The sequence below is a fragment of the Lepidochelys kempii genome, chromosome 8, assembly GCF_965140265.1.
Source record: "Lepidochelys kempii isolate rLepKem1 chromosome 8, rLepKem1.hap2, whole genome shotgun sequence".
Taxonomy (NCBI): domain Eukaryota; kingdom Metazoa; phylum Chordata; order Testudines; family Cheloniidae; genus Lepidochelys; species Lepidochelys kempii.
In genome coordinates, this window is record NC_133263.1 from 49,336,667 (window position 1) to 49,355,876 (window position 19,210).

Consider the following 19,210-nt stretch of genomic DNA (forward strand, 5'->3'; position numbering starts at 1 on the left):
ACCTCTCTCCTCAAGATCCGTGGAGAGGCCATTCTGCAAGGCCCTCCTTGATCTGAGCAATGAAGGGATGTTCTAAAATAGGGAGAGGGCTTCAAGAGTCTGGTGTGCGTGCGTATACGACTACAGACTTGGCAATAGCCTCTACATGTAACTCTGTGTTGGGACTTATTTCTCCCAAGATTATGAATTTTTTTAGAAATGGGAGACACTGCATGGAATTATCTTTTAGTGCAAACATGGAGACATTAACAGAGATTTTAGTGCATGCATGTACGTCAGGGGTGGTGGTGGTGGGAGGGGGCTGTTCTGGATGCATCTGCATGTTGTTCTGACATTTCCCGCTAAAGTTAAGGTTTAATTCTCAAAGAAATCTACTTCAATGGTGGCACATACAAATCTACCAGCCAGCAGCAAACACCAAAGCAGGTGCAATGGGTACAGCTGCACCGTGAGAGATTTCTTCCTCCCCTTTCTCCTGGAAGTTTGGATGTTGATGAGTTCCTCAGAGAGTTTCCCTAGTTTTCACTCTGAATGCTTTCTCCCCTGTGCTGATTGGCTTTTTTATTCCTATACAGTCAGTTTTCCTGACACTGTCCTCCATGTCTGTTTCCCTGCCTTCCCCTCATCACTCCCTTCCTTGTCTCTTCTCCCTTCATTTGTTTGTCTTTTCCCACACTCCAAAACAGTATAACATAAAGCCAGAAACACGCTCCCGCAAAATAAAATACTAACAAAAATAATTCAACTAAATGAAAATAAATGAAATGTTTGCAAGCTATCATGTTGTTCACTTTGCTTGTATGTTCTATCCCTTTTCAACCTTGTCTATCTTCATGGTTTAGATTTGAAGCTCTTTGAAGCAGGGGCTTATCTCACTGTACAATTCCTAGCACAACTGGGCGGGCCCCCGATATTGGTTGTATGTAGGTGCCACTATAATGCATATAATACATGTGTTTATTCTTAGGAGTCCATGGGAAAGAGCTGTGATGGGAGAGCGTATGTTATTACTGGAATGTGGAATCCCAATGCACCTACTTTTCTAGTACTTAATGAGGAAACACCTAAAGGTAAATGATTTTTTTAACAATGCTGTTTTGCTTGCTTAGTAATTACTTAATATGGTAAAGAATACTTAACCTGTTTTAATAATGTTTTCTGCCTTTGTCTCTTTGAGAGCATGCTGTGTACTTCAGTTTAACGTTAACATCATGGTAACCCCAACGGCCTCGGTCAGTATCACAACCTGACTGTGCGATGAACTGTATAAACACATATAACATAAAGAATTGCTCATACTGGCATGTGCTCTTGCTGCCAGGTCAGAATCCTGTAGAAGAGCTGTGTGTGAGGTCACAGGCATGTTCCCCTGGGGATCAGAATTTTCAATCCCAGGGGTACTTAGCAGCCATTTCCTCACTGCGCCTAGTTCCTGTTTTACTGCTTGGTTGAATCTGGAACTCCTATCTTTTTTTTTTTAACCTTGATTTTAGCCGTAAAGTAATATTGACTCCGAGCACAGCATACTTTTCCTTATTCTTGGATTTCTTTTTAGTGTCTTTTAAAATGTTATATACAGTAGTTTGTTACTTCTAGCGTAGTGTAGACTTGGCTCTTGCTGTGCAGCTTGACCCTATTTCCAATTCATGACTTGATTGTGTTCTTTCCATTGTCCATTTGTGGTCTGATCACATAACTATCCCAGGTGAGTGCATTTGTTATTGCCTGAGGCTCTGTTTCATATCCCTGATGACTAAAAACGAACACTTATTTTAAAAGCTGTGTTTCCTGCAACAGTAAAATCACGTACTTAAGGGGTCTTATTTGTAACTTACAAGGCCTAGGCATCATTCATCCATTTTGTATCTGAGTGCCAATGGGGCTTGGGACAAATGCAGGATGATGTGGGGGATGCTTTGACACCGAGTATCTGGCTTCTAAGACAGCTCACTCCTTCAGCATTAGATGATAACTTCAGATTTGTGACCTGACCCAGTGTAATTTTCCAGTCATTTGACCTCAGACCATGGTTCTGGTCCGCAGTTTCTTCTTTCCTTCCCCCTCCTCACCCCATATGGGACGTTATGCCTCCATTCTTGCAAATGCTTACTTGTGTTAGAGAACTACCAGAATTATTTGCTATTAAAGGAGACTATCCCATTGGCTAATGTGCATTTCATTCTATGCCCTGGTCTACACTAGGACTTTAGGTCGAATTTAGCAGCGTTAAATCAATTTAAACCTGCACCCGTCCACACAATGAAGCCCTTTATTTCAACTTAAAGGGCTCTTAAAATCGATTTCCTTACTCCACCCCTGACAAGTGGATTAGCGCTTAAATCGACGTTGCCGGCTCGAATTTGGGGTACTGTGGACACAATTCGATGGTATTGGCCTCCGGGAGCTATCCCAGAGTGCTCCATTCTGACCGCTCTGGACAGCACTCTCAACTCAGATGCACTGGCCAGGTAGACAGGAAAAGAACCGTGAACTTTTGAATCTCATTTCCTGTTTGGCCAGCGTGGCAAGCTGCAGGTGACCATGCAGAGCTCATCAGCACAGGTGACCATGATGGAGTCCCAGAATCGCAAAAGAGCTCCAGCATGGACCGAACGGGAGGTACGGGATCTGATCGCTGTTTGGGGAGAGGAATCCGTGCTATCAGAACTCCGTTCCAGTTTTCGAAATGCCAAAACCTTTGTGAAAATCTCCCAGGGCATGAAGGACAGAGGCCATAACAGGGACCCGAAGCAGTGCCGCGTGAAACTGAAGGAGCTGAGGCAAGCCTACCAGAAAACCAGAGAGGCGAACAGCCGCTCTGGGTCAGAGCCCCAAACATGCCACTTCTATGATGAGCTGCATGCCATTTTAGGGGGTTCAGCCACCACTACCCCAGCCGTGTTGTTTGACTCCTTCAATGGAGATGGAGGCAATACGGAAGTAGGTTTTGGGGACGAAGAAGATGAGGAGGAGGAGGAGGTTGTAGATAGCTCACAGCAAGCAAGCGGAGAAACCGGTTTTCCCGACAGCCAGGAACTGTTTCTCACCCTAGACCTGGAGCCAGTACCCCCCGAACCCACCCAAGGCTGCCTCCTGGACCCAGCAGGCAGAGAAGGGACCTCTGGTGAGTGTACCTTTTAAAATGCTATACATGGTTTAAAAGCAAGCATGTGAAAGGATTACTTTGCCCTGGCATTTGCGGTTCTCCTAGATGTAGTCCTAAAGCCTTTGTAAAAGGTTTCTGGGGAGGGCAGCCTTATTTCGTCCTTCATGGTAGGACACTTTACCACTCCAGGCCAGTAACACGTACTCGGGAATCACTGTAGAACAAAGCATTGCAGTGTATGTTTGCTGGCATTCAACCAAAATCCGTTCTTTATCTCTCTGTGTTATCCTCAGGAGAGTGAGATATAATTCATGGTCACCTGGTTGAAATAGAGTGCTTTTCTTCAGGGGACACTCAGAGGAGCCCATTCCTGCAGGGCTGTTTGCCTGTGGCTAAACAGAAATGTTCCCCGCTGTTAGCCACAGGGAGGGGGGAAGGTTGAGGGGGTAGTCACGCGGTGGGAGGAGGCAAAATGCGACCTTGTAACGAAAGCACATGTGCTATGTATGTAATGTTAACAGCAAGGTTTACCCTGAAAGAGTGTAGTGACTGTTCTATAAAATGTGTCTTTTTAAATACCGCTGTCCCTTTTTTTTTCTCCACCAGCTGCATGTGTTTCAATGATCACAGGATCTTCTCCTTCCCAGAGGCTAGTGAAGCTTAGAAAGAAAAAAAAACGCACTCGCGATGAAATGTTCTCCGAGCTCATGCTGTCCTCCCACACTGACAGAGCACAGACAAATGCGTGGAGGCAAATAATGTCAGAGTGCAGGAAAGCACAAAATGACCGGGAGGAGAGGTGGCGGGCTGAAGAGAGTAAGTGGCGGGCTGAAGAGAGTAAGTGGCGGGCTGAAGACAGGGCTGAAGCTCAAATGTGGCGGCAGCGTGATGAGGAGGCAGGATTCAATGCTGAGGCTGCTGCAGGACCAAACCAGTATGCTCCAGTGTATGGTTGAGCTGCAGCAAAGGCAGCTGGAGCACAGACTGCCACTGCTGCCCCTCTGTAACCAACCGCCCTCCTCCCCAAGTTCCATAGCCTCCACACCCAGACGCCCAAGAACGTGGGGGGGGGGCCTCCGGCCAACCAGCCACTCCACCACAGAGGATTGCCCAAAAAAAAGAAGGCTGTCATTCAATAAATTTTAAAGTTGTAAACTTTTAAAGTGCTGTGCTTAAAGTGCTGTGTGGCATTTTCCTTCCCTCCTCCACCACCCCTCCTGGGATACCTTGGTAGTCATCTCCCTATTTGTGTGATGAATGAATAATGAATGCATGACTGTGAAGCAGCAATGACTTTATTGCCTCTGCAAGCAATGATTAAAGGGAGGAGGGGAGGGTGGTTAGCTTACAGGGAAGTAGAGTGAACCAAGGGGCGGGGGGTTTCATCAAGGAGAAACAAACAGAACTTTCACACCGTAGTCTGGCCAGTCATGAAACTGGTTTTCAAAGCTTCTCTGATGCGTACCGCGCCCTCCTGTGCTCTTCTAACCGCCCTGGTGTCTGGCTGCGCGTAACCAGCAGCTAGGCGATTTGCCTCAACCTCCCACCCCGCCATAAACGTCTCCCCCTTACTCTCACAGATATTGTGGAGCACACAGCAAGCAGTAATAACAGTGGGAATATTGGTTTCGCTGAGGTCTAAGCGAGTCAGTAAACTGCGCCAGCGCGCCTTTAAACGTCCAAATGCACATTCTACCACCATTCTGCACTTGCTCAGCCTGTAGTTGAACAGCTCCTGACTACTGTCCAGGCTGCCTGTGTACGGCTTCATGAGCCATGGCATTAAGGGGTAGGCTGGGTCCCCAAGGATACATATAGGCATTTCAACATCCCCAACAGTTATTTTCTGGTCTGGGAAGAAAGTCCCTTCCTGCAGCTTTTGAAACAGACCAGAGTTCCTGAAGATGCGAGCATCATGCACCTTTCCCGGCCATCCCACGTTGATGTTGGTGAAACGTCCCTTGTGATCCACCAGAGCTTGCAGCACTATCGAAAAGTACCCCTTGCGGTTTATGTACTCGGCGGCTTGGTGCTCCGGTGCCAAGATAGGGATATGGGTTCCATCTATAGCCCCACCACAGTTAGGGAATCCCATTGCAGCAAAGCCATCCACTATGACCTGCACATTTCCCAGGGTCACTACCCTTGATATCAGCAGATCTTTGATTGCGTGAGCTACTTGCATCACAGCAGCCCCCACAGTAGATTTGCCCACTCCAAATTGATTCCCATCTGACCGGTAGCTGTCTGGTGTTGCAAGCTTCCACAGGGCTATCGCCACTCGCTTCTCAACTGTGAGGGCTGCTCTCATCCTGGTATTCATGCGCTTCAGGGCAGGGGAAAGCAAGTCACAAAGTTCCATGAAAGTGCCCCTACGCATGCGAAAGTTTCGCAGCCACTGGGAATCGTCCCAGACCTGCAACACTATGCGGTCCCACCAGTCTGTGCTTGTTTCCCGAGCCCAGAATCGGCGTTCCACAGCATGAACCTGCCCCATTAGCACCATGATGCATGCATTGTCATGGCCCATGCTTTCAGAGAAATCTGTGTCCATGTCCTGATCACTCACGGGACCGCGCTGACGTCGCCTCCTCGCCCGGTATCGCGTTGCCATGTTCTGGTGCTGCATATACTGCTGGATAATGCGTGTGGTGGTTAATGTGCTCCTAATTGCCAAAATGAGCTGAGCGGCCTCCATGCTTGCCTTGGTATGGCGTCCGCACAGAAAAAAGGCGCGGAACGATTGTCTGCCGTTGCTCTGACGGAGGGAGGGGCGACTGACGACACGGCTTACAGGGTTGGCTTCAGGGAGCTAAAATCAACAAAGGGTGTGCCTGTACATCAAGGAGTATTTCAGGCAGGACTGCACGGAGGGTTCCAATAAGAAATGGTGCACGTAAGTTATCGTTCTTATTGGAACAAGGAGGTTAGCCTGGCCTCTGATTGATACATGGCTAGATTTACCTCGCTGCACCTTCTCTGTGAGTGACTGCAGTGTGATCTACACAGGGGAGGAGGCAAATGAGTACAAAACAAATCTGGTCTATTTCTTGTTCTGACCCACTCCATCTATCTTTTACATCTTTGGCTGGCAGCAGACGGTGCAGAAGGACTGCATGCCGTCCACATCTCATGGCTGCTCGGCAGAAGATGGTACAGTACGACTGCTAGCCATCTTCATCTCTTGCCTGCCTGGCATAAGAAGGTACAGTACGACTGCTAGCAGTCCGTATCGCCTGCCTGCTCACCATAAGACGGTTCAATAGGACTGCAGGACTAAAGAGAATGACCTGGTCAAGTCACTCCAAATTTAGTCCCTGCGCCCATGTCTGCCCAGGCGCTCCCAGCCGACGTGGCCAGGAGCACCTCGGACACGACGAGGACGACTACCAATCGTATTGCACCGTCTGCTGCCAGAAGGCAATGGGTTGCTGCTACTGTTCAGCAAAGCCGTACCGCGTCTGCCAGCACCCAGGAGACATAGGGTGACGGTTACCTGAGCGGGCTCCATGCTTGCCGTGGTATGGCGTCTGCACAGGTAACTCATGAAAAAAGGCGCGAAATGATTGTCTGCCCTTGCTTTCACGGAGGGAGGGAGGGAGCGGGGGCCTGACGACACGTACCCAGAACCACCCGCGACAATGTTTTAGCCCCATCAGAGTGCTCCATTGTGAGTGCTCTGGACAGCACTCTCAGATGCCCGATTGTTTGCCATTGCTCTGACGCTGGGAGGGGCGCTTACAGGGTTGGCTTCAGGGAGCTAAAATCAACAAAGGGGGTGGCTTTACATCAAGGAGTATTTCAGGCAGGACTTCACGGAGGGTTCCAATAAGAAATGGTGCACCTACGTTATTGTCCTTATTGGAACAAGAAGGTTAGCCTGGCCTCTGATTGATACATGGCTAGATTTACCTCGCTGCACCTTCTCTGTAAGTGATTGCAGTGTGATCTAGAAGAATGAGTCCCCTAGACAGGGAAGGGGGGGAAGCAAATGAGTACAAAACAAATCTGGTCTATTTCTTGTTTTGATCCACTCCATCTATCTTTTACATCTTTGGCTGGCAGCAGACGGTGCAGAAGGACTGCATGCCATCCACATCTCATGGCTGCCCGGCAGAAGATGGTACAGTACGACTGCTAGCAGTCCCTATCGCCTGCCCACTCACCCTAAGACGGTTCAATAGGACTGACTGCAGGACTAAAGAGAATGACCTGGTCAAGTCACTCCAAATTTAGTCCCTGCGCCCATGTCTGCCCAGGCGCTCCTGATCGACCTCACAGAGGCGACCAGGAGCACCTCAGACATGACGATGACGGCTACCAGTCGTACTGTACCGTCTGCTGCCACAAGGCAAGGGGTTGCTGCTACTGTGTAGCAATGCCGTACCGCGTCTGCCAGCACCCAGGAGACATAGGGTGACGGTTACCTGAGCGGGCTCCATGCTTGCCGTGCCATGGCGTCTGCACAGGTAACTCAGGAAAAAAGGCGCGAAATGATTGTCTGCCCTTGCTTTCACGGGGGGAGGGAGGGAACGGGGGCCTGACGATATGTACCCAGAACCATCCGCGACAATGTTTTAGCCCCATCAGGCATTGGGATCTCAACCCAGAATTCCAATGGGCAGCGGAGACTGCGGGAACTGTGGGATAGCTACGCACAGTGCAATGCTCCGGAAGTCGACGCTTGCCTCGGTACTGTGGAAGCGCTCCGCTGAGTTAATGCACTTAATGCACTTAGAGCATTTTCTGTGGGGACACACACACTCGAATATATAAAACCGATTTCTAAAAAACCGACTTCTATAAATTCGTCCTAATTTCGTAGTGTAGACATACCCTATGTGGATATACAAGATCTAAAACAGAAATGAAATATGTGCTGCAGAATCAATAGATGGATTTAATAGGAAGGGATTTGGACCTAAATAGCCATCTTTCTGTGGGGTTTTTTTATACTAATCAGTACCTTGAGAAATTGAATCTTTTTGAGACTGACTGCTTTTGTGAATGTGAATTTATTTTTGCGTTCCAGATAAACGTGTGTACATGACTGTGGCAGTGGATATGGTGGTCACTGAAGTGGTAGAGCCAGTCCGCTTTTTGCTGGAGACTGTAGTTCGTGTGTATCCAGCTAATGAGCGTTTCTGGTATTTCAGCAGAAAGACCTTCACAGAAAATTTCTACATGAAGCTAAAACAGGTACAGCAGTGTTTTCTAATAAGAATAAAATTGACTTTCTTTAGAAAAAATTGACTTTCTGAGCATTAGTCAACCTTTTCTAATGATTTGTTTCTGTAGATGTTTCCAAGGCCCCTGATAGTGGCGCAGAGCCGGCTCTAGCTCTAACAGACTAAGCAATTGCTTAGGGCCCCAAGCAGCTCAAAGGGGCCCCCATTCACATTTTGTATTGTTGAGATGAGGGAGGGGAGAACAATATTCCTGCTTAGGATCCCCAGTGGGCTAGCACCACCTCTGTAATGGTGATAGAGAATAACAATTAAAAATGAAGAAAAGTCAATCCTTTGAAAGTTTTTTAATTTTATCATGTTATAATTTGTCTGATTTATAATTTATCTAATACACACACACACACACAATAAATAAAAGTAATTAATTTGTTTCGGTAAAATGTGTTGGAGTTCACAGGTGCAAGTTGGTTACAAATGCACTTTGCCTAATCTCAAATATTCCTTTTCATGCTAGTTAATGAAAGGGCCATTATTCATCTCTAGGCATTTGAGTTTGTATTCCCTGACATTACACATTTTATAAATGCTTAAATTGGAACCTTCCTATCTAGTTCTAAATTGCCTACTGTTGCAGTGGTAAAGTTCTACGGATATTTATAATAATGTAGCTCTAACATTAAAGCAACCCAGGCATCTTTATATATTTAAATATCAACAGCTCACTCTACTACTGTAGTTCATTACAGCATCATCAGGGCCCTACCAAATTGACAGTCCATGTTGGTTAATTTCACAGTATTGTCAACTCTAGGGGTCTTGACCAAAAAAGGAGTTGGGGGTGGGGGTCGCAAGGTTATTGTGGGGAGGGTTGTGGTACTGCTACCCTTACTTCTGTGCTGTTGCTGGCGACAGCGGTGCCTTCAGAGCTGGGCAGCCGGAGCGTGTCGGCTGGGCGCCCAGCTCTGGAGGCAGTATCCCACCAGCAGCAGTGCAGAAGTAAGGGTGGCAGTGCCATACCATGCCTTCAGTAGTTCTGCGCTGCTGCCTTCAGAGCTGGTCGGCCAGAGAGTGGCAGCTGCTGACCAAGGGTCCAGCTCTGAAGGCAGCAGCGCAGATGTAAGGGTGGCAATACCATACCGTGCCATCCTTACTTCTGCGCTGCTGCTGGCGGCAGCTCTGCCTTCAGAGCTGGACTCCTGGCCAGCAGTGGTGAATTTATCTAATTCTTTTTGAACCCAGTCCCCTGGCAATGAGTTCCACAAGTTGAATGGGTGTTAGGTGAAATGGTATTTCCTTATGTTTGTTTTTAAACATTTTTCATATTAGTTTCACTGGGTGACCCCTAGTTCTTGAGTTAGGAAAGTTATTTATCCCTTCACATATTCACTTTCTCCACACCATTCATGTTTTTATAGTCATATCTTTTCTAAATTGAATGGGCCTAGGCTTTTTAATCTCTCCTTATATGGAAGCTGCTTCATATCCCAAATCATTTTCATTTCCCTTCTCTGTACTACTTCCAATTCTAATATATTCCTTTGAGATCGCACCACCAGAACTGCGTGCAGTATTCAAGGGCGTTCCATGGATTTATGTAGTGGCACTATGATATTCACTGTTTTATTATCTATCCCTTTCTTAATGGTTCTAAAATTCTGTTAGGTTTTTTGACTGCCACTGCACATAGAGTGGATGTTTTCATAAAACTATCTGCAGTGTTTCCACAATCTTTCTTGAGTGATAACTGATCCCATCATTTTGTGTGTATATTTGGGATTATTTTTTCCAATGTACCTTACTTTGCACTTACCAACATTGAGTTTTATCTGCCATTTTGTTGTCCCATCACCCAGTTCAGTGATCTTTTTGTAACTCTGCAGTCAGCTTTGGACTTAATTATCTTAAATAATTTTGTGTTATCTGCAGACCTTGCCGTCTCACTCTTTACCCCTTTTTCCAGATCATTTATGATGAATATGTTGAACAGCACAGGTCTCAGTACAGATCCTTGGGAACCCCACTATTTATCTTGCTTCATAATGAAAACTGACCATTTATTCATCTTGTAACCAATTATTGATCCATAAAAGTACCTTCCCTCTTATCCCAGGACTACTTAATTTGCTTTAGAGCTTTTGGTGAGGGACCTTGTAAAAGGCTTTCTGAAAGTCCAAATACACTATATCCACTGGATCTCGCTTGTCCAAGTGTTTGCTCACACCCTCAGAGAATTCTAATAGATTGGTGAGTAATGATTTCCCTTTACAAAAGCCATGTTGACTCTTCCCCAACATATTGTGTTCATCAATGTGTTTGTTTGAAACTATAGTAAAAAACAAAATTATCAATGTGCCTGGTATTGAAGTTCGGTGTCCTGGCCCATAGTTGCTATGATCTACTCTGGAGCCTTTTAAAAAAATTATTATGTTAGCCATTCCCCTGTCATCTGGTATGGAGGCTAATTTAAATGCTAGGTTACATACCACTCTTAGTAGTTCTGCAATTTCATATTTGAATTCCTTCAGAACTCTTGGGTGAATACCATCTGGTCCTGCTGAGTTATTACCATTTAACTGATCATGTTGTTCCAAAACTTCCTCTATTGACACCTCTATCTGGGACAGTGCCTCATATTTGTCACCTAACAAGAATGGCTTGGGTGTGGGAATCTCCCTCACATCCTCTTCAGTGAAGACTGATGCAAACAATTAATTTAGCTTCTCTGCAATGGCCTTGTTTTCCTTGAGTGCTGATTCAGCACATGGGTCGTCCAGTGGACTTATGGATTGTTTGATAGTCTTCCTGCTTCTGATGCGCTTAATTTTTTTTAAGTTTGTCTTTTGCTAATTAATCTTCGAATTCTTTTTTGGTCTGCCTAATTATACTTTTATACTTGATTTACCAGAGTTTGTGGTTCCAGGGAGAACTGGAAGTCCTGGCACAGTCAAGGAATTATGATGTGATTGGAATAACAGAGACTTAGTGGGATAACTCACATGACTGGAGTACTGTCATGGATGGATATAAAATGTTCAGGAAGGACAGGCAGGGCAGAAAAGGTGGGGGAATTGCATTGTATGTAAGGGAGCAGTATGACTGCTCAGAGCTCAAGTATGAAACTGCAGAAAAACCTGAAAGTCTCTGGATTAAGTTTAGAAGTGGAAGCAACAAAGGTGGTGTTGTGGTGGGAGTCTGCTATAGACCACTGGACCAGGGGGATGAGGTGGACGAGGCTTTCTTCCGGCAACTCACGGAAGTTACTAGATCGCAGGCCCTGGTTCTCATGGGAGACTTCAGTCACCCTGATATCTGCTGGGAGAGCAATACAGCAGTGCACAGACAATCCAGGAAGTTTTTGGAAAGTGTAGGGGACAATTTCCTGGTGCAAGTGCTGGAGGAACCAACTAGAGGCAGAGCTCTTCTTGACCTGCTGCTCACAAACTGGGAAGAATTAGTAGGGGAAGCAAAAGTGGATGGGAGCCTGGGAGGCAGTGACCATGAGATAGTCGAGTTCAGGATCCTGACACAGGGAAGAAAGGAGAGCAGCAGAATACTGACCCTGGACTTCAGAAAAGCAGACTTTGACTCCCTCCGGGAACTGATGGGCAGAATAACATAGGAGAATAACATGAGGGGGAAAGGAGTCCAGGAAAGCTGGCTGTATTTTAAAGAATCCTTATTGAGGTTACGGGGACCAACCATCCCGATGTGTCGAAAGAATAGTAAATATGGCAGGTGACCAGCTTGGCTTAACAGCGAAATCCTCGCTGATCTTAAAGACAAAAAAGAGGCTTACAAGAAGTGGAAGATTGGACAAATGACCAGGGAAGAGTATAAAAATATTGCTCGGGCATGCAGGAGTGAAATCAGGAAGGCCAAATCACACCTGGAGTTGCAGCTAGCAAGAGATGTTAAGAGTAACAAGAAGGGTTCCTTCAGGTATGTTAGCAACAAGAAGAAAGTCAAGGAAAGTGTGGGCCTGTTACTGAATGAGGGAGGCAACCTAGTGGGAGAGGATGTGGAAAAAGCTAATGTACTGAATGCTTTTTTTGCCTCTTGTCTTCACGAACAAGGTCAGCTCCCAGACTACTTCACTGGGCAGCACAGCATGGGGAGGAGGTGACCAGCCCTCTGTGGAGAAAGAAAGTGGTTCGGGACTATTTAGAAAAGCTGGATGAGCACAAGTCCATGGGGCTGGATGCGCTGCATCCAAGAGTGCTAAAGGAGTTGGCGGATGTGATTGAAGAGCCATTGGCCATTATCTTTGAAAACTCATGGCAATCGGGGGAGGTCCCGGACGACTGGAAAAAGGCTAATGTAGTGCCCATCTTTAAAAAAGGGAAGAAGGAGGATCCTGGGAACTACAGGCTAGTCAGCCTCACCTCAGTCCCTCGAAAAATCATGGAGCAGGTCCTCAAAGAATCAATTCTGAAGCACTTACATGAGAGGAAAGTGATCAGGAACAGTCAGCATGGATTCACCAAGGGCAAGTCATGCCTGACTAATCTAATTGCCTTCTATGACGAGATAACTGGCTCTGTGGATGAAGGGAAAGCAGTGGACGTGTTGTTCCTTGACTTTAGCAAAGCTTTTGACACGGTCTCCCACAGTATTCTTGCCAGTAAGTTAAAGAAGTATGGGCTGGAGGAATGGATTATAAGGTGGATAGAAAGCTGGCTAGATTGTCGGGCTCAACGGGTAGTGATCAATGGCTCCATGTCTAGTTGGCAGCCGGTATCAAGTGGAGTGCCCCAAGGGTCGGTGCTTGGGCCGGTTTTGTTTAATATCTTCATAAATGATCTGGAGGATGGTGTGGATTGCACTCTCAGCAAGTTTGCAGATGACCCTAAACTGGGAGGAGAAGTGGATATGCTGGAGGGTAGGGATAGGATACAGAGGGCCCTAGACAAATTAGAGGATTGGGCCAAACGAAATCTGATGAGCTTCAACAAGGACAAGTGCAGAGTCCTGCACTTAGGACGGAAGAATCCCATGCACCACTACAGACTAGGGACTGAATGGTCCGGCAGCGGTTCTGCAGAAAAGGACCTAGGGGTTACAGTGGACGAGAAGCTGGATATGAGTCAACAGTGTGCTGTTGTTGCCAAGAAGGCCAATGGCATTTTGGGCTGTATAAGTAGGCGCATTGCCAGCAGATCGAGGGACGTGATCGTTCCCCTCTTTTCGACATTGGTGAAGCCTCACCTGAAGTACTGTGTCCAGTTTTGGGCCCCACACTACAAGAAGGATGTGGAAAAATTGGAAAGAGTCCAGCGGAGGGCAACAAAAATGATTAGGGGACTGGGACACATGACTTATGAGGAGAGGCTGAGGGAACTGGGATTGTTTAGTCTGTGGAAGAGAAGAGTGAGGGGGGATTTGATAGCTGCTTTCAACTACCTGAAAGGGGGTTCCAAAGAGGATGGATCTAGACTGCTCTCAGTGGTAGCTGATGATGGAACGAGGAGTAATGGTCTCAAGTTGCAGTGGGGGAGGTTTAGGTTGGATATTAGGAAAAACTTTTTCACTAGGAGGGTGGTAAAGCACTGGAATGCGTTGTCTAGGGATGTGGTGGAATCTCCTTCCTTAGAAGTTTTTAAGGTCAGGCTTGACAAATCCCTGGCTGGGATGATTTAGCTGGGGATTGGTCCTGCTTTGAGCAGGGGGTTGGACTAGATGACGTCCTGAGGTCCCTTCCAACCCTGATACTCTATGATTCTATGATCTGACTTCCAATTTTTAAAGGATGCATTTCTACCTCTAACTGTGTCTTTTACTCTGCTGTCTAGCCATGGTGGCATTTTTGTGCTGCTCTTACTGTTTTTTATATTTTTTGGGGGGGCAGTATACGTTTAATTTGAGCCTTTACTATGGTGTTTTCAAAAAGTTTCCATGCACCTTGCAGGCACTTCACTGTGTGGCACCCACCTCTTGCGAGCTCCTGCTTCTGTTTGGGTGTGTCTGTGGTCTTTAAGCCAGTACCAGTCTTGGTATTGGGCCGTACCCCCAGGGCTTCCTCCCTGAAGGCAATGGTTTTGCCCTTTTAGTCTGTTCTGCCCCCCAGTTCTCCAGCTGGATCTCCTGACACTTCAGTCCCCTTCTGGGGGTTTAAAACTGTCCAATTGTAGGCCCTTCCCCAGTGGCCTATGGTGGAACCCAGGTCCACCAACTACTCTGAGTCTCATTCCAGGAACCCTAAGAATAGCAGCCACGCTCCACTGTGTCCGTTCAGTAAAACTGTATTCAGTTTCCTGGGATGCTTCCCCACAGCCCCAGCCTTCCCTGACACCTTACTCTTAGCTCAGGGCCCTTCAAAGTTCAGGCCCAGCAGCCAGCCAGGAGTCCTTCCTCGCTCCCCCAGTCCTTACTAGCACTGAGTTGTCTGTTGTGCTGCATTTCCCTTTGGGCAGCCAGGAGTACTATCTGCACTCTTCTAGCTCCAGCAAGGAACTGCCCCCCCCCCCAGCTCTTTTTTATTGGGCTCTCCTGGTCTCTGATTGGCTGCTTCCCCTGGAGCCACTCTCGCCCGCTTGGAGAATCTCTCTATTGCTCTTTCCTGGGACGAGTGTGTCAGGACCTTGTGGCTTCCAGCAAGGGGCCTCAGATCCTAGTCCACTCGGTCACACTGTTCCGTTTAGTTTCCTTTTAACTAGATTCCTTGTTCTGGTGGTATTTTCCTTTTTGAAAGTAAATGTGACTGTGGTGGGTTAGTTTGGTATTTTCTCTTCTGTAAGGATGTTAGTTTCAATTTTTTTATGGTCACTATTATTAAGTGGTTCAGTTATATTCATCTCTTGGACCAGACCCTGTGCTCCACTGAAGACTAAATCAAGAACTGATGCTCCCCTTGTGGGTTCCAGGGAAACAGCTTCAATAGGCAGTTGTGATGGGATCCCCGGGGTACAGCCTGAGACTGTGGGACCGCTGTGCCCTCTGAACTCTCTCCATCCTGGGTTGTCTCTCTCACAATGCCTTGCTAGTGACCAGCAGCAAACCCCTCTAGGTGCTGTTATCACTCAGCACAACCACATGTGGAGACCCCACATCCAGCTAGATTGAATGAATGCTCCCAGAGCCACTCATGAATCACACATGGAAAGGCACCTGAGCCAAATCCGCCCAGTTCCCAGCACTGTACCCCAGAAATATACCATCTTGCACTGCTCAAGATTGGTTCATCTTTCATCAATTTGGTTTTTATTAATTGGTTCATCTTTCATCAATGGAAGTGGATATACACCAGCCTTTTCAAAAGAAAATAAAATTTTTATTTCAAAAGAAATAAAATATAAACACGCAGTCTAAACTCTCAACCCGATTAGACTGGGCAACAACTAGACTAAGCAGTTTTTCTCACCCCACTGGATATTGCAGTCCTTAATATACAGATTTCACCTTTGAAATCTGGGCCAGTCCCCTCAGTTGGAGTCTTCAGAGTGTCCTTGTTGCTTGCAGCATAGGTGGGTGAAGGAGAAAAGTCCAGCATGGGCCCCCTGTGTTTGGTTTTATATCCTCAGTCCATGTGCTTGGAAAACACAAGTCCAGGCATGTCTGGGTGGGCATTGCTGAGTCTCCAGGCAAGGTTGAACAATTCCCTTGCTGTGGCCTCATGCAGGTGAGTCATTGCATTGTAGCTCCCTTGCTGGACAATGGTTTTGGCTGCGTTGATTGACATCCCACCCAGGTGTTGGTCACTTTCCTTGCTGTTGCCTCTGGGGAGCTAATATCTGGTTGATCCCCCAAATTACAGCATGTTTTAGTGACAACCCTACAACACAATTCTCATAACTTCATATTAGGGCTGTCAATCACATTTAACTCATATGATTAACTCAAAAAAATTAATCGCCATTAATTGCGATTAATTGCACTTATAACAATAGAATACCAATTGAATTCATTAAATATCTTTGGATGTTTTTCTACCTTTTCAATACTGATTTCAATTACAACACAGAATACAGAGTGCACAGTGCTCACTTTATATTATTATTTTGGATTACTAATATGTGAACTGTAAAAATGATAAACAGAAGAAATAGTATTTTTCAGTTCACCTCATACAGGTACTGAAATGCAATCTCTTTATAATGAAAGTGTAACTTACAAATGTAGATTTTTTTGGTTATATAACTGCACTCAAAAACAAAACAGTGTAAAACTTTAGAGCCTACAAGTCCACTCACTCCTACTTCTTATTCTGCCAATTACTAAGATAAACAAGTATCAGAGCAGTAGCCATTAGGGTAACTCCCTTCTCTGCATGTGCCAGTATATTTATGCTTGTATCTATAATTTTCACTCCATGCATCTAAAGAAGTGGTTTTTCACCCATGAAAGCTTATACCCAAATAAATGTGTTAGTATTTAAGGTGCCACCAGACTCCTCATTATTTAAGATAAACAAGTTAGTTTACATTGATGGGAGATACTGCTGTCTGCTTCTTATTTACGTCTCCTGAAAGTGAGAACAGGCGTTTGCATGGCACTTTTGTAGTCAGTGTTGCAAGGTAGTTACATGCCAGATATGCTAAACATTCGTAAGCCCCTTTCATGCTTTGGCCACCATTCCAGAGGACATGCTTCCATGTGGATGATGCTCATTAAAAAAAATAATGCGTCAATTAAATTTGTAACTGTACCCCTTGGGGGGGGAATTGTATGTCTCCTGCTCTGGTTTACCCGCATTCTGCATATATTTCATGTTATGACAGTCTTGGATGATGAGCCAGCTCATGTTCGTTTTAAGAACACTTTCACAGCAGATCTGACAAAATGCAAAGAAGGTACCAATGTGAAATTTCTAGAAATAGCTTCAGAATTTGACCCAAGGTTTAAGAATCTGAAGTGCTGTCCAAAAACTGAGAGGGACGAGGTGTGGAGCATGCTTTCAGAAGTCTTAAAAGAGCAACATGCCAATGCAGAAACTACAGAACCCAAACCACCAAAAAAAGAAAATCAACCTTCTGCCGGTGGTGTCTGACTCAGATGATGAAAATGAACATGTCTGTCCGCACTGCTTTTGATAGTTATCACGTAGAACCCCTTATCAGCATGGAAGCCTGTCCTCTAGAATGGTGGTTGAAGCATGAAAGGACATATGAATCTTTAGCACATCTGGCATGTAAATATCTTGCAACACCAGCTACAACAGTGCCATGCGAACACCTGTTCTTGCTTTCTGGTGACATTGTAAACAAGAAGCAGGCAGCACTATCTCCTGCAAATTGTAACCAACCTTGTTTGTCTTGAGTGATTGGCTGACCAAGGAGTAGAACTGAGAGGACTTGTAGGCTCTAAAGTTTTACTGTTTTATTTTTTGAATGCAGTTTTTTTGTAAATAATTCTACATTTGTAAGTTCAACTTCCATGATAAAGAGATTGCACTACAGTTCTTGTATGAGGTGAATTAAAAATGTATTTTTTTTACAGTGCAAATATTTGTAATAAAATAAATATAAAGTGAGCACTGTACACTTTGTATTTAGTATTGTAATTGAAATTAATATATTTATAAATGTAGTAAACATCCAAAATATTTAAAATAAATGGTATTCTAATTATTGTTTAACAGCGAGTTTAATTTTTTTACTCACTTGACAGCCCTACTTCATATGCATTAATGATATACATATTTGGATAGAGAAATGACTTTCAGCAGATCATAACCTTTCCCCTGATACCTTACAAGGGATGCTTTATATATAATATCACAATTATATACAAATGAGGAATATGGTGGATTACAGGGTGTTTCCCCCAGGGTACACAATGTCACAGCAGTCATTTATGGTATCCAGAAATTTTTCTGTCTGCATCCCTGTCTTGAGGTGACATATACCCAGTCAGTACTGGAATAGTTGAAATCCCTCGTTATTGTTGGGTGATCTGTTTTTGTAGTCTCTGTAAACTCCCTGAGTATTTCATAATCACTGTCACCACCGTGGTCAGGTGATTTAGTATATTCCTGTTACTATATTCTTATTATTCATGTATGAAATTTATATCCATAGAGATTCGATAGTAAAGTTTGATTTATTTAAGTTTTTTACTATATTTGACTTTGCTTTCTCTCACAGGTAGTGACACCCACCCACCAGTGCACTCTACTGGAATTCTTACATATTTTGTGCCCCGTATTAGTGTCACGTGGATTATCATTGTTTCACCAAGTTTCTGTAATGCCTCTTATTTCAATATCCTTATTCAATCCCAGGCACTCAGGTTCAACCATTTTAGTAATTAGACTTACAGCATATGTATACAAGCACAATATTTAATTGTCTGCCTTCTTGTGATATTTCATGTGATGTCATCTACACTGCCCCCCAGTGTGTGGAAGGAGCAGTGAGGGAATGAATGTTATAAATTGCACCATTAAATGATCATTATTAATGACAATCACTATATAGATGATTGTAATGTTATATAATGCTTTAATAATATCGATTAAAACATGTACCTTCCTCAGAATAACACACAACAGATTATTGTGCAAGTTAGATTTCCTCCAGAATATTTTACTTCATTAGCACACCCCCCCAGCTCTGTCTGTCATTATTTGTATGAGGGGCTGTGTAGTTCAACCTAGGGGAGGTGGACTCAAGATACAGCATACTGCATATTCCCTCTGTGTGGCTTTCCCACGACTGTGAGTGTGTGATTTACATGATTTTGCATCCGTCCTTGCCATGCAGTGGAAGGGTGCATATGCTTCTTAGTATGTGTAAGCTTTACTGAATAATGTTCAGTAGAGTAGAATCCAAAGGTCCTCCCCATAGTTTTTCTGTCCTGCTTGATCCCCATTACTTGAAGCTTCCCATTATTATTCAGTTCATTTTGGAATTATGTAGGGTTTCATACTCCTGCAATAAACATTGATCCATTTTCTCTAGAGATTTACACATCTAACTGA

At 45.0% G+C, this 19,210-nt stretch overlaps 2 protein-coding genes across 8 annotated transcripts in view; both read left to right on the plus strand.

Annotated features, from left to right (window-relative positions):
- The window catches only part of RABGAP1L (RAB GTPase activating protein 1 like), a 530,232-nt gene that overhangs the window by 102,145 nt on the left and 408,877 nt on the right, over positions 1 to 19,210 (plus strand). For all 7 annotated transcript variants that reach the window (XM_073356445.1, XM_073356440.1, XM_073356444.1 and 4 more), the window contains 2 exons: positions 968 to 1,070; positions 8,139 to 8,305. In XM_073356445.1, the coding sequence (XP_073212546.1) occupies positions 968 to 1,070; positions 8,139 to 8,305 (270 nt within the window). The remainder of the gene's footprint in view (positions 1 to 967; positions 1,071 to 8,138; positions 8,306 to 19,210) is intronic.
- On the plus strand, positions 1,813 to 4,339 carry LOC140915885 (uncharacterized). The gene is made up of 2 exons (XM_073356457.1): positions 1,813 to 3,124; positions 3,713 to 4,339. The coding sequence occupies exons 1-2, from the start codon at positions 2,542 to 2,544 to the stop codon at positions 4,060 to 4,062; spliced, it is 933 nt and encodes a 310-aa protein (XP_073212558.1). The 5' UTR covers positions 1,813 to 2,541; the 3' UTR covers positions 4,063 to 4,339.